The following is a 14452-nucleotide window of genomic DNA, read 5'->3' as shown; positions in this document are numbered from 1 at the left end:
CTTTGTTAGTACCAGGACATCATAGGATGCTTTCCAGGGGAAACTGTATAAGCTGTGATGTGCAATAAACAACCTAGAGCTTTCTGCTGGCCATAGTGTGGGTCTTTCTATTTGCACTGGTCCTCTCCAGATGTCTTGCATTAAACCAGGCATATTCTATCCCTGTCTCTCTGTGTAGAGTCTTTCAAAGTCACAAACCAAAGCTGTTCTTTGAGAAGCTAGTGTGCCTGCAGGCCTCTGTATGGGCAAGTTCTTCCACCCTGTCCCCTGGGCACCATTTGCAGAACACTGCAAGAAATCTTCTGAGAGGTCACTATAGAGAGAGGTACACTGACGTTGGAAGGGGCTACCCTCCCTGACAAGACTGGATCATTTGTGTCTAAAGGGTTAGAGTAACCAGAGGCAGGAGGGGTGTTGGTACCTCTGGCATGGGGTGCTAGTACCTCCAGGATGGGGTGCTGGTGCCTCTGGAATAGGGTGCTGACTGCTGTTGGCGTGTGTGCTGTGTCTAAAAGTGGCCATTCAGAACTCACAAATGGCTTGTGCAGCCTGGGACCCGGCCTTTGACGATGTCTGCCTTGTCTCTTGTCTATCCCTCTTCTCAGTCTGAGGAGAACCTTGTGGTGTCCTTTCTGCAGCTTGCCCCCTTCCCTCCTTGTATCTGCCCCTCCTAATCTCTTCTTAGCACCCATTGAGCCAGCTTGCCTGAACCAGCCTCGGGAGCTGGCTCCTTTGTGGAAGATTGAAACATTGCCCGAGTTCAAAGAGAGAGAGAGAAGTGGGTCATTTCCATATCTGCTCCAGAGCTCACTCAGAACTACCAGTCAGCTGCGTCTGTTCTCCAGCGACATGAGCGGTTCAGGACATGCTGCCCGACTGAGTGAGCTCGTGATTGGAAATGCTGGAAGTTTCTAGTACAACCCTCTCTCGGCTGGCTCGGAATGTCCCTGGTGACTGGCCTTCCTGCTGGGGAAGACCCTGCCTGTCAAGTGGCCAGCCTCATTCCTGCTCTCTCAGGGAGCCAGGAGAACCAAGTCTCCTTCACCCCGGCCCAGCCCCGATCCCTACTTACGTGCCAGGCCGGAGCCCATGAGGGTCAGGGCAGCAGATGGATGAGCCTGGCCTGTCGGCGTGACCCATTTCCAGAGCCAGTGAACTGGATCTGAAGGCCGCAGCCTCCTTTGGTTTTTTTGGAATGGCTGAAGCTACGCCAGCTCTTGTTGCCTGGACTGGTCCTGCAGTAGGAAGGAGGCTGAGAAGATATTGCCCATCCCTCCCTTCCTGCCTCACCACAGTGACTTACCCTGGAGCTCTAGGGTCATCTTGGGGCTGTGGCAACAAACACATTAAAAAAACAGCACGTGTGTACTTGGTATATTCACGTGTATGCATATATATACATCACTAAGAATACAGTACAGATTCTTTCACTGGCCTGGAGATCACTAACTGGTTTAAACCGGCTGTATTCCAGGGAGCCTCCTCCTATCTCTGCTTCTCCCAGCTGGGGTTGCAAGCTTCTGCCCCCATGCCTGGCGTTGTTATAGAAGGCTCTGGGAATTGAACTCGGGTCTTTATTCTTGCAAGATGTGCACTTGACTAACCCAGCTTCCTCCCCAGGCTACAGACATTTTCTTAAACGGCCAGATGGACATAATCCAGTCTGTGGATGCTGCAGTTTTTGTGAGGACCATGGGTCTGCAAGGCATGTGCTTGTAACACTGAAGCCACCAGGCAGGATGTAGAAATGAGCAGGCCTGGCAGGTGCCAAGAAAGCCTTACGGAATCCACCCGTGGGAATCCACCACTCCCATCCGCCTGTTTCCAGGCTGGAGTTGTGAGGTCCGCATCTGCAGGGAGAAGAGAGGTCAGCAGGCCCATGACATCAGGGTCTGTAATCTTCGCCCTCCCTAGACGCCTCAGGTGTATAATGAGAAGAAGATTCAGAGCCCTGTGCATGAAAGGGGCTGTTCATGAAGGCCTGTGCCCCGGATGTGGCTAAGAATCCGTGTCTGTCATCTGTGTGGCCCTTTGCACATCTAGTTCATAAATAAGAACACCCAGCCAGTGCAGTGGGTGGCTTTCCAGGGTTGCCCTGAGAAGTAGGTGTTAGCAGCCAGTGAAGAAATAATTAACAACAACAACAACAACAATAATAATAATGTTATGATTGGGGGTCACTACAACATGAGGAACTGTATCAAAGGGTCACAGCATTAGGTAGGTTGAGAACCACTTTTCAACTGCAAAGAGAAACCAGACTTCAGCTCGTGGGTTCTGTGGGCCCTCCTGCCTTCCGGATGTGTCCAACTGTCAAAAGGCAGCCAGATCAACAGCAAGAGCGAGTGGCCCAAACCTGACCAGGATGGTGCCTCTGAGAAGGAAAGATAACCTAGTGCCTTCCCTGGGGCTGGTGTGCGGTCATTCCAGCCAGGGTAAGTCCCCGGCTCTCCACACTTCCTGTCTGTGCTACTAGCTTCTGCCAAGTTAAAGGGAAATGGCAAATGTAAATTCTTTTCAATATAAATGAATTTATCCACAGATGTGGCCCACCCAGAGTGAGTCCAGCCCAGTGTCAGGACCTTGAGAGCAACCTCCAGTCCCCGCTGGAGCCCCAGCCAGCACAAGGTTGCTGGTGGCCTGCTTGTGTCACTTGGTCATACATGACCATTGCTCGTCCCCTCGTCAAGGAGAGTTGGTCATTCCTCAAGGGCCTGAGGTACCTGAGGGACTGGCTCTGGAGTAAACCTGCTTGAGTCAGTTGTTGTGTCTCAGCTGTGTGTGCAGTACAGGTTGGTCCCGCCCTGGGAAATGTCCTTGCTTTAAGTTCCTAAGGGAACTTCCAAGTTAAGGATGTTCAGCTGATAGGATTGTTTTCATTTTCTTGGGGGCTTGGGACACAAGGTACCTGTTGAATCTTCTGAGAGGCTGGAGATTAAGATCAGCTAAGCAGGCAGTCAACCATGTCAACTTGATGGGCACTGAGCTAAGAGGGTCTGTTGTGGGTGGCACTCGCTTCTGGAAGTTAGTGTCCCTTGCCTTCCTGAACAGGGTCATCTGGATAGTCACACACTTTCACCCCGGACTCTGCTGAATTTTTACTTTCTGATCATGAAAGGTATCCTATAACTACCCACACCACTGATTCCCCCAGTATTCCCCCACCTCGTCTCCCTTCTAACTTCATGCCCTCTTTTCTTCTTGTTAGTCATAACCTCTTGAGTCCAGGTAGAACTGCACACACGCACATGGGTATAAGGCCATCCACGGTGGCACAGGCCACGGATACAGACAAGTGTCCATGTCTGGTGTTCACCAAAGAGTGACTTTTTCAACAGGTGTCAACTGCCAGCAACTCCTCATGAGACCCCAACGCTGGCAGAGAGCCTTTCGGGTGGTTCTCAGAGAACCCCCTTTTCACTGAGCTGCTGTGGTGAAGCCAAAATCAATATGGTAGCAATATAGTCCTTCCTGTGGTGGACTCTGGCTTTCAGGGGTGGCCCTGCTTCAAACTGAAGGCCCTTATCAATGGGGACACTGCTTCTTATGAATGGAGACCACCCTTTCTTATGAATGGAGACCACTCCTTCTCATGAATGGAGACCACCCTTTTTTATGAATGGAGACCACTCCTTCTCATGAATGGAGACCACCCTTTCTTATGAATGGAGACCACTCCTTCTCATGAATGGAGACTGCTCCACCGCATGAAGATGACCTTCATCATCTTGGCTTGAAGCACGTTGAGCTGGACTGTCACTCAAGGTCATCTTGGCCAGGTGAAAAGTGCAGCAATATTTCTGGTTAATTCTGGAAAGCATCAGTGTTCCTATAAGTAGACAGAGCTCAGATCTTCTGTCTCCACTGTATACAGCCATCTGCTCATGCACTGAGAAAGGCCGGAGAAGGGCAGCATCCATGTCTTCCTGGCCTGGCTTGGTGCTAGATCTCTCGGGCCCGGGGGCCATTGGACTCTCTTGCTGACATCCATTCATCCCAGTCTGATGCTCAGGCTTTGGGTCTTGAACTGAGATTCTCGATGTGAGTTCCAGGTTTTAGACTTCGCCCTGGGACAGAACAACACAGTGGATGTGCTGAATTCCTGGTGCTTGCTGTTGGGGGATGGTGGGAATTCTCCTTGCTTTTGGCAGATGGTGGGATTTCTTTTGATTGCTATTGGTGGATTGTGGGAATTCTTCTGCTTGTGTAGTTGTAGCCGACCCATGCCCATGGAGAACTGGTATACCTGGAATGAGAACTGGGGATGAAATGAGACTGGTGGGTGTGAGAAATAACGAGCCAAGACAAAATTCTCTGATCGAGGCTCAATGTTTAGTGTTCAGCTCTGAATATACAGAGAAAACCCAAAGGCCCATCCAGCTCCCTGTTTCTGCTGGATCCTCTTGCTTCCTTTCAGCTGGATTCTGTTGCAAAACAAGCTCAGCGGGCAGCCTGCTTCTACAGGAAGCTGCAGGTAGGCAAGGCAGGAGACTTCCACCTAGGTCGGAAGACTGACTGTGGCAAACAGTAAAGGTCTGTTAGGCCTGCTCAAGGCTAGGGAAGGCACACTTGCCTGCTATTAGCAGATGGTAGGATTTCTTGGCCCAAGGAACCTCTTAAGCCAGTTCCCTCAAATCCCCCCAACCCTAAGAATCTCTGAGCATACAGTCTGCCTGCTTGCTGTATTTGTCAGAAAGACCCTGATACTCATGCCTACCCCTTCCAAAGGCTTCACAGAGTTGCATCTCTGAGTTCCTGCCATCAAAGCCACTGGTCTTCTTCTTCTGTGAATGCCTAAGATCTGGCACATTTGCACGTCTCACATAACCCTCTACAGGTTAAACTAGCCACTACAAGGCAGTCTTGCTTGCTTCCGGTGGCCCCTGGGCCTTTGCACACGGTAACATGGGTACACAAGGCTCCTGCATTATCAAAGGAGCTGCTCTGAGCACAAAAAAGTCATCTGTTTGTCTTGGAAAATTCTAAGGCCGTCACTCTTGTCTCTGTTCAAGCTTGACGGCCAAATGCACCTCCTGCCCCCCTCCCATGATGGAAGAGAAAGCCATGATGGGTTTGTGTTTGCCATGGACAGTGGTCCATGGTTGATTCAGCTTCTTTTAATAAGACCTCGTTCAGACCCAGAGATGGATTACCAACTTCCCCATCAATCTTCAGGGCCAGATCTTATTACAAACCACCACAAATATAACCATAAAAGCCCCATTGATTGATGGGGAGCTTGGTAATCCATCTGTCCCCATCCATTATTCTGGGTATAATTTTTCATTATCTGCGTGGCGGCTGATTCCTACCACATTAGTATACAGTGGCAATTACCAGGAGCAGAAAGAGCCCCTAAATTAGCAGGAACAATAACACCTGTCAGGACTGGGGATCAAGCATCCACCCCCACCCCCCACTGCAAGCTTCCAGACTCCAGGGCCACATCCTAATTCAAAGAGTTGGAAGATGTAATTCAGGATTGACCTTGAGAGTAGAGGGGAGAAAGTTCACAGCTTTTTAAAAACTTTATCTGGGGAGCGTACATTTCTTTGAGGTGACATTGTAGTCAAGCTGATCACAGGCTGCCTGACAGCTGGAGTGGGGACAGCTCAAGGATGGCTTTGTAGAGGGTCAGTGGGTTTATGGGGCAGGTGTCCCTGTGAGTGTTATTTAAGAGTCACTGGAAACTTAGCCAGGGGGAACTGATTCAAGGTGTGAGCACTGAGACATGGGTAAGGAAGGATGGGGTTGGGGGATTTCTGCCTGGGGATCTGTCATGCACACAGCAGACAGAATCCTTTCCAGAGGCCAGCGTGATGAGACTCTCCCCACACAATGACAGCTAGACCCAGGTAGTCTTTTTTACAAAAGCTTTTAATGCTAATTTTTTAACTTACTGATGTGTATGTACATGTGTGCACACACACAAATGCACACAAGAATGTGTTTATGAGAGACGGGACAACCTCTGGTGGCACCTCCAAGATGCCCTCCGCCTCCTTTGGGGCATTTCTTACTGTGCACTGACTGGGCTACAGTGGTGACCAGCAAGGCTTAGGGATTCTCTTGTTTCTGCTCTTCCACCCTGGGAATAAACTACACAGCGCCACGCCCAGCCTTTGCGCGTGGGTTCTAGGGATCAAACGCGGGCCCTGCGCTTGCAAAGCAAGTTCTGTACTGACAGAGCCATCAGCCTTGGCTGTGATCTGGTCATCCATCCATACCATGCACAAGAGGCAGGTTCTCTTCAACGGGAGTGAAAAAAATTGAGACAGACAGACACCTGGCTGAAATATGTCTGAGTGCCACTGAAGGGATTAAATCGGTCAATTTCTCTCTGAGTTTTGATTTTCGAGAATCAAGAATCCTGTCAAATTGAGTTCTCTAGAGACCCATCATGCAAAGCGGTCTACTGTCAAACTGCTGTGTGTGTGTGTGTGTGTGTGTGTGTGTGTGAGAGAGAGAGAGAGAGAGAGAGAGGGAGAGAGAGAGAGAGAGAGACCCAGTCCAGCCAGCAGTGATGCTGGGAGAAGGGAGGGTGCCGGCCTCAAGCCAAAGTCTGAGGCTGTTTTTAAATCATCTAGACAATGGCCAATGAATATCTCTGCAGACGGTGACCCCCTGGGGAGAGAATGGGAAGATTCTGGTCTTTTGAACCACAGGTTTACACTGGGAGCCTCAGCTTCAGTCAGTCAGTCAAAACATAAATACTTTCATTAGATCTACAAGTAACCCCCATTTGACTGCTCACCTTAGTGAGGATTTTGAAATCTGCTGTACAAGGACAGAATATGGCAACTGATTTTTATATCATATATATATGATATATATTTATATATCATATATATATATAGACACACATATATATATACACACATATATAAAATTTTATTGAAACACAATCATAGTTATTTTTTTGCACATTGCCTATAGTGGGTTTTGCACCTTGATGGCATAGTCTAGTACAAAGGCTGATATGTTTGGGATGTAGTTTAAGTGTTCCCAAGGGTCTATTGCCACGGGATACTTGGTCCCAGGATGGTGTGGGATGAGCTGGGGCCTTGAAGAGTCAAGGCTTAAATTAAGGATGATACTTAGAACACTGGGCACATGCCCTCACAAGGGACCATGAGTTCTTTGAGGCTGCGTGTCTCCCTCAATCTCTTCCTGCCACTCTCTGTAATATCTTACCCCTGTCTATTTCCTAACCATTACTCTTCACCGTGTTGTGATGCAGTAACCAGAACTAAGCTGATGCAGGTGCCCTTGACCCCCTAAAACTTGAACTGAATAAACCTTTAATCTTTATAAAGTTAGCTCCCTCTAGTATTTTATTGAAGTAATGCAAGGTGATCATACATAAAACTTATACATAATAATATACCAATATACTATTAGTATTATATTACAATAATAATAATGTTATTATATCATAAAATAATATTAGTATACTAATATGCACAATACAAGCTAGCTAACATACTATACCTCCTAAAAAGCCTGAGGTATTTCTTATTTATTTTGCTAGAAAACATTTGCCTACTAGCTCCATTTAAAGGTTATTTGCAACTCCTGGCTTCTGGAGGAGATCAGGTCACAGAGCACAGATTCTGTGAACATCATATTCCTTCTCATATGGCTCTGCTCTCTTCTTAGTAGACAGCCTTCTGGTGGGAGGAAAAGACAAGGCATCCGTGGTTTTCCTGTAATCCAAACTGCTTCCCGCAAATGTTATTTGGATCAGTCTTTGTTCAGCCATCATCACTGTAGGGTCAGTGGGTTCATCTTATAGATCTTGATTCTAATACAGGAGGAGTAGCTAGACACGACGGGGAAGCAGCACCCATGTAACCTCTATATGGCTGCCTAAGCAAGACCTGCATAATGACATGCCCAGTCAACAGGTCAAGGTGTTAGGTCAAAGTTCACAAGGCCACACGCCTAGATTAAAAACTACAGGTAGGTAATCAGTGGCTACAGAGAAAGGGATAATCAGGCTTCTCCAGAGATACCCCCAGTAGGTTATACAATCCCAAATGGTCAACTCAAAATACATGCACATTTGAGAAACACTAAAAGAACTCAATAGGCTGGATGGGTGGACGGGTGGATGGATGGATGGATGGATAGGTAGGCAGATGGATGTATGGGTAGGCAGATAGATGGATGGGTAGGCAGATGGATGGACAGATGGATGGACAGATGGATGGATGAATAGATGGATAGATGAGTGGATATATGGATAGGTGAATGGATACGGTAATGGATGGATGAATGGATAGGTGAGTGGGTGGGTGGATGGATGGACAGGTAGGTGGGTGGATGGATGGATGGATGGATAGATTGGTGGATGGATGGATGGACAGATGGATGGATATGTGGATGGATGGGTGGATGGATGGATGGATGAGTGGATATATGGATGGGTGGATGGATGGATGGAAGGGGAATGGATGGATGGATATGTGTGGGCATAACACTGTTAACAATTATAGAGGAGATCATGAACTTGAGGGGATAGGATGATACAGGAAGGTCTAGGGAGAGGGAGAAGTAGAAGTTATGTAAAAAATAATTCATGCATAAATTTTTAAGAAAAACAAGTTTTTTAAATGTGCCCTAGGCTTTGGCAGTTGACTTAGTTTCCCAGGGTCTCTGTTGCTGTGATAAAACACCATTATCAAAAGCAACTTGGGAGCAAAGGGTTCATTTCATTGCAACAGCTTGTGGTCCGTCATGGAGGGACGTCGGGACAGGAGCTGAAGCAGAGACCGTGAGTAGCACTGTGCACTGGCTTCCTTCCCGTGGCTTGCTCAGCCTGCTTCCTTACACACCCGCTGTTATTCATCAAAAATATGAACCCTCAGACTTGCCCACAGGCCAGTCTGGTGGGGCAATTTCTCAGCTGAGGTTCCTTTTCCCAAGTGACTGTAGCTTGTGTCAAGTTGATAAAAACCTAATCAGTACTGCTTTGTTTCCATCTCCCTCCCTTCTTATTTCTTAGTAACAAATGTAGCAATATGACACATAGCCACCATTAAAGGTTCTGGGCGAGGCTGTGGTGTGCACCCAGTAGACACAGATACAAAGATGGTGATGATTTGTGCCCATTTATGGGAGGTCAGAAACTCACAGGGACCTTAGACAGGTCCTGTGGTATTCTGCAGCGTCATCACTGAGCAGGGTCCTCTGAGCCCACCATTTCCCTCTCTGTTTTTTTTCACCACTCAAGAGTAGAACTGGTTTTTTCCTTCCTCGGCTGCAGGGAAGGGAGTGAGGAAGCCAGCGCGGGTGATGCCTCTGGCTGTGGCCTCGCATGTTCTGCGGACTCGGCCTCCTCCGATAGCCAGCTCAGTGAGAGAATCCTCTCAGGATGAGAAAGAGGTCAGAGTTGAGGGGCAACCTGGTCTCCTCTGCTCTTGCATACAACTGGAACTGGACAGCTGAGTCTCTTGTCCTTATGAGGGGGTTCTCTTTGCCTCTGGTGGGCCTCCCCTCTCTGGTGAGGGAGTCCCTGCCGCTGCCTGTCCCTCAGCTCTGCCTTCTGCTCTTCCCTGCGCACCATCAATCCAGCCACTGAGCTCTCTAGCCTTGGTATGGAGGGTGGCACATTCACCCCAAGGAACTAAGATATAGTTCTCGCCATGGGAATCAGCGTGTGGCCTGGAGTGGGGTCCATGTAGCCTTCCCACAGAGGAGGTGGTGGCGTCTGAGCTTCTGCCTCCATGGGTATACGAGCTTGTTTTCTCCTGGGATTTTGAGAGGAAGGGAGCTAGCCTCTGACACACAAGCAGGAAGGCAGTAATCGGATTAGCAGAGGCTGCCCAGGATTATGCAATACACTGGTGCTGGAGCCCAGTGGGTCGTGTGTGATGTGAGGACTGTACACAGAGTCCCTGGATGGTTTTTCCTTCTGTAACCGCTCACTGTAGAATCCACCACCCACTCAGGGTGTTGCCAGACTTCAGGGGAGAGCAGCACACTGACCACTGCTAACACTTATTGAGTGACTGTGATCATTTCTGCCACCATCTTCCTCGACTCTCTGCCGTCATCATGACAATGACAGCAGCAACGATGATGATCTTGGAAGGTTGATGCTGGTGATGACGGTAATGAAGAGAGTTTGAGGTATGCTGAGGATGGCTGTGACTGTCGCCACCACCAAAATCTAAATATTCATCATCCTCAACATAACTCTGCCATCAGCGTCAGAGTTAGCACCATCTTCACCATCACCACCACCCTCATCTTCACCATCATCACCTTCATCGCCATCATCACCTTCGTCTCTACCATCACCATCACCACCATCATCTCTGTCTTAGTCATCAGCTTCCTCCTCCTCCTCCTCCTCTTCCTCCTCCTTCTCCTCCTCCTCCTCGCTGTATGCACTGGCACAAGATAAGCATCTGTCCTTCAGAAGGACAGAGCTACTGTTTGACCCTTCTAGAGGAATCTGTGGATGTTGTAACACGATAGGAGAGTGAGCAGGCAACACCTATTTTGTGGTTGTCCATCCAACTGCCCATCCATGTCAATTCCTCCCCTGCTTGCAAGATCTGTGATGGTTCTCAGACCCTAATAAGCAGACAGAGGCTCCTGGGCTGGGGGGGGGCGTCGTCTCCATTATTGGGGAGATTGAGGGTAGTGCCTGCAGTGTAGCTTGCCTTGAAACCACTGGGAGCTGAATAGTGAAGGTCTTGAAGGAGGAGGAGACTCACCCCAGGTCAACAGGAAGCGCTCCAGACTGCTGAGCACAGGTGTCTGGGAAGTCACGGTGGGCACTGAGAGCTCTGCCTTCAAAGCTACAAGGGCCTCTCCCAGCACCAGCTCCACACACCGCACCACAGTAGCTCTTGAATCAATGGGTAGAAACAGTGGGTGGCCATGACAGTCCTGTGTCAGCTCCTCTGTTTCCTACTGACATTCCTCCCGTGAACCAGAACGGGAATCCTTTGTGATAAATGGCGGTTCGTCACGGAGGAGGGGGAGGCGGGGACACGGGACATGTGTTCTGGCTTCGCCAACTTGGAATCGTTCACGAACGAGTCTCCCTTGATGATGGCGCTTAGCAGAGGAGTAACATCTGCTTGCGTGACGGTCTCTGGGAGCCTGCCAGCGACCTCCCGGCACTGGCGTCTGCCACGTGGGAATATGTGCCCTAGCACCTCAGATCTGTCAGATGCGATGATTGGGTGACTGTAAAGCAGGTGTTAGAACTGAATGCCAGGTAGAGACGGGACAGGGCCTGCTCACCTCCAAGGCATCAGCCCTGGGAGGAAGATGCTTTGCCTGGAAGCTACCCCAAGCTACCTTGGCCTTCCATTCAGGTCCCATGTTTACCAACATCAGGAAAGAGCTGGAGCTGTGTACCCTGCAGACCACTCTGTCTGGCTGGGAGTCACCTGGGGAAAATATGTCTTCCCAAGGCCCAGGAGGGGTGTGATAGGTGAGGGCCAGAAGAAGTGCGGCCTAGGACCAGAGGCCGGAAGTTAGTACCCATCATCTCCCCCTCTATCCTGCATCACTGGTGGGGAGCACTGGGGGTGGGAGATGAGGGAGAAATCATGACCTTGGCCATTTGTCTGCAAGGTCAGCCAATGCTTCTTAGACTCTGGCTATCCTACTGCCGAGGTGGCCCTGCCTGTCTGTCCCCATCTTGTCAACTCTATGGTCCTGTCCACTGTCATTCTTCCCTGGGGAGACAGATGGGACTTCCAGGCCAGGTGACAGAAGCCTCACCCTTCCTTCTCTCACTGGCGGGAACTAACTTTGCTGGCAGCAATCATGGAGGCTCTAGGGACAGGAGACAGCCCTGGAGAGGGTGTCTTCGGGGTCTGCAGTGGGGGGCATCTTCTAGAAGTCCTGGATCAGGTCATTAGCTTCCACATTCTCATGGTTCCGAAGTGGAGAAGCAGGACATTTGTCCTGTGCAAGGGATGGAGACAGGGAGGGCTTGGCAATCTCTGCAGAGCTACTTGAATTCAGAAAAGGGCAGCAGGCACTGGGCACAACTGCCCATGGCCAGGTCCCTGTGAGATGCCGAGTGTGGGAAAGGGAGAAGTCAGGGCTAGAGACTCCCTTTCTGGATGTACAGAACCATCTTGGTGCCTCAGATGAATCTCTAAGCACCTGCTCAATGTCCTTCAGATTGTTCCTGCCAGCTCCAGCCCTGGCGTCTATAGCCCTGACCTTGCCTGTGTGCCTTGACCTCTGTGTGCTGACCTTTGATCTGACCTTTGACCTCTCCTGTCTCCTCCCCCTCCAGGTCTGGCCGTGCATCAGATCATCACCATCACCGTCTCCCTCATCATGGTCATCGCTGCGCTCATCACAACTCTTGTCTTAAAAAATTGGTAAGGCCGGGGAGCGGTGTGCTGCAGGGCACCCGGGGCGGTCTGCACAGAGAGCCCTAACATTTTAAGACCGGGCTTAGAAACCTGGGATTTGACTCCGTTGACACAGAACATGGCCAGCTTGCCTGGAACCCTGGCATCCATCCCAGCTCTGTGTACCCTGGGTGTGTTGGCCTGTGCCTCTAATCCAGCACTCAGGAAAGTAGAGGCCAGTGTGTCAGAAGTTCAAGGTCAGCCTCAGCTACAAAGCTGGGTAACACAAGACCCCATTTCAAATAGACTAGTCCTGCAAGTCCTGAGTGGCAGCCTACAGACTGAGACCATGCTGATGCCTTGCTGCAGGTGGCTTCCCCTGTTCCCTTCTTTGAGGCTTGCCTTGCTGGGTGTGTTTGTCTACTTGGCCCACGAAAACCGAGAGGGTTCCTTGCTGCCGGGGGCATTTGCATCTCAGATCCGCCCGCAGCCACTCTGAAGGCATCTGTTGCGTGTGGGCCTCGGAGTGCCAGCTCCACGCGGAGCAGTGGGCCCTGATTCCCAGATATATGTGAACAGCAAGTAGGGTTCCAGCAACTGGACAAACCCAGAAGTAGACAGGGAGCCAGAGGTAGGTAGCAAGGTGGACTAAGAGCCCAGGACAAACCCCATTTGGCTGGCTTCACACCCTGCAGGTGGGCCACTGGTGGATCCAGTATACACGGATAGCAAAGTATTTGGTCGGGCAGCTCCAGGCCAGTGTGCATGTGGCATCATACAACATCATGACCATCTTGGGAGCAGAGAGGCCTTGTGACCCGCTTCTGTGGCAGGTCAAGCAGCCAGGGTGCGTGCAGAGGGTCAGCAGAGCTCAGTGTCTCTTCTGCTCAGGGGCCTTCCGCCTCATGCCAACTTCAGCAGGAATCGGAGCCTCCCTCCCACTTGGGAAAACGGAGGCAGAGAGTAAAGTGAGACCCTTGGAAGACAGGCCACCTGGATTCGGTGTCACCTTGCCTTCCGTGTGGCATTCCCTCACAGACAGGAGTGGGGTCCCCTGTCCATCCTTCATGGCTGGTGTGGGGGGCGGGGGTGAGGAGGAACTCATGAGACACGGGAGCACGCCTTAGTCAGATCCTGGCAAGAGTGAACATAAGAAAACGAGTCACAGTTTCCCCTTTGAAGATGTGTTCTGGGCAAGGTGACAGAGAGAGGGGGTGTGCAGGCCAGGAGCCTCTAACAGCTCATCCAACAGTCAAGCAGCCTCTAACCGAAGGCTGCCCCCCCCACCTCCCTCCACCTCCCACCCCCATCCCCTCCTGGCCATCCAGCCCTCCTGGAGTGGGCATTAGCCACCTCTCCATCCAATTAAGACATCTGAAGGAAACTGAGTCAGCCACCTCAGTCTAGCTGACATTCTTTAAGCAAATAAGGTTCCCTGATCCCACCGCTCACCTCGAAGCACTCTTGTGATAATGGCCACATTTAAAATTCAGATTTTATATTTGAAAAAAAAAAAGCTGATTACTTGATTGTGGTTGATCTTTCTGAAGAGGCTGGGAATTACTGTGTCGTATAAATGATGCCCGGCAGCGGAGGCCTCGCTGTAGATGTGCAGGAGAGAGCTGCACATGTGCTCCAGGACCTGCCCGCCCCCACTCCAACCCTCCCTCCCTCTCTCCTAGCTGTGCCCCAAGCGGGCACACTCGGAGGAACAGCCACCAGCGGAAGATGAATCAGCAGGAGGAGAGTTGCCAGAACCTGACGGACTTCACCCCGGCCCGGGTGCCCAGCAGTGTGGACATCTTCACCGCCTATAACGAGACACTGCAGTGTTCCCACGAATGCGTCAGGGCCTCCGTGCCCGTGTACGCCGATGAGACGCTGCACTCGACTGGGGAGTACAAGTCCACGTTCAACGGAAACCGGTGAGTTCCGCAGGACCCAGGCTCCGAGGCTCAAAACTCTGTGTGGGTGAACCGGGTACTGTGTGCGAGGTCTTGGCCGGTCACTCTGTAGAGCTTGCAGGGGACCCGGCACATTCAGAGAGCTGATTTGTCAAAGCAACAGCAGTGAAGTTGGATCAACAGGTGTGTAGCCACCCCTGGGAAGCACAGCAG

The 14452-nt window shown here is 50.5% G+C and overlaps 1 protein-coding gene across 1 annotated transcript in view; it reads left to right on the top strand.

Annotated features, from left to right (window-relative positions):
• The window catches only part of Ajap1 (adherens junctions associated protein 1), a 112016-nt gene that overhangs the window by 86880 nt on the left and 10684 nt on the right, over positions 1-14452 (top strand). The window contains exons 3-4 of the mRNA XM_052175768.1: positions 12275-12362; positions 14018-14260. Of these exons, the coding sequence (XP_052031728.1) occupies positions 12275-12362; positions 14018-14260 (331 nt within the window). The remainder of the gene's footprint in view (positions 1-12274; positions 12363-14017; positions 14261-14452) is intronic.

The sequence above is a fragment of the Apodemus sylvaticus genome, chromosome 3, assembly GCF_947179515.1.
Source record: "Apodemus sylvaticus chromosome 3, mApoSyl1.1, whole genome shotgun sequence".
NCBI lineage: Eukaryota > Metazoa > Chordata > Mammalia > Rodentia > Muridae > Apodemus > Apodemus sylvaticus.
Note: the sequence above shows the minus strand (reverse complement) of the source record. Positions and strands in the feature narration are given on the sequence as shown.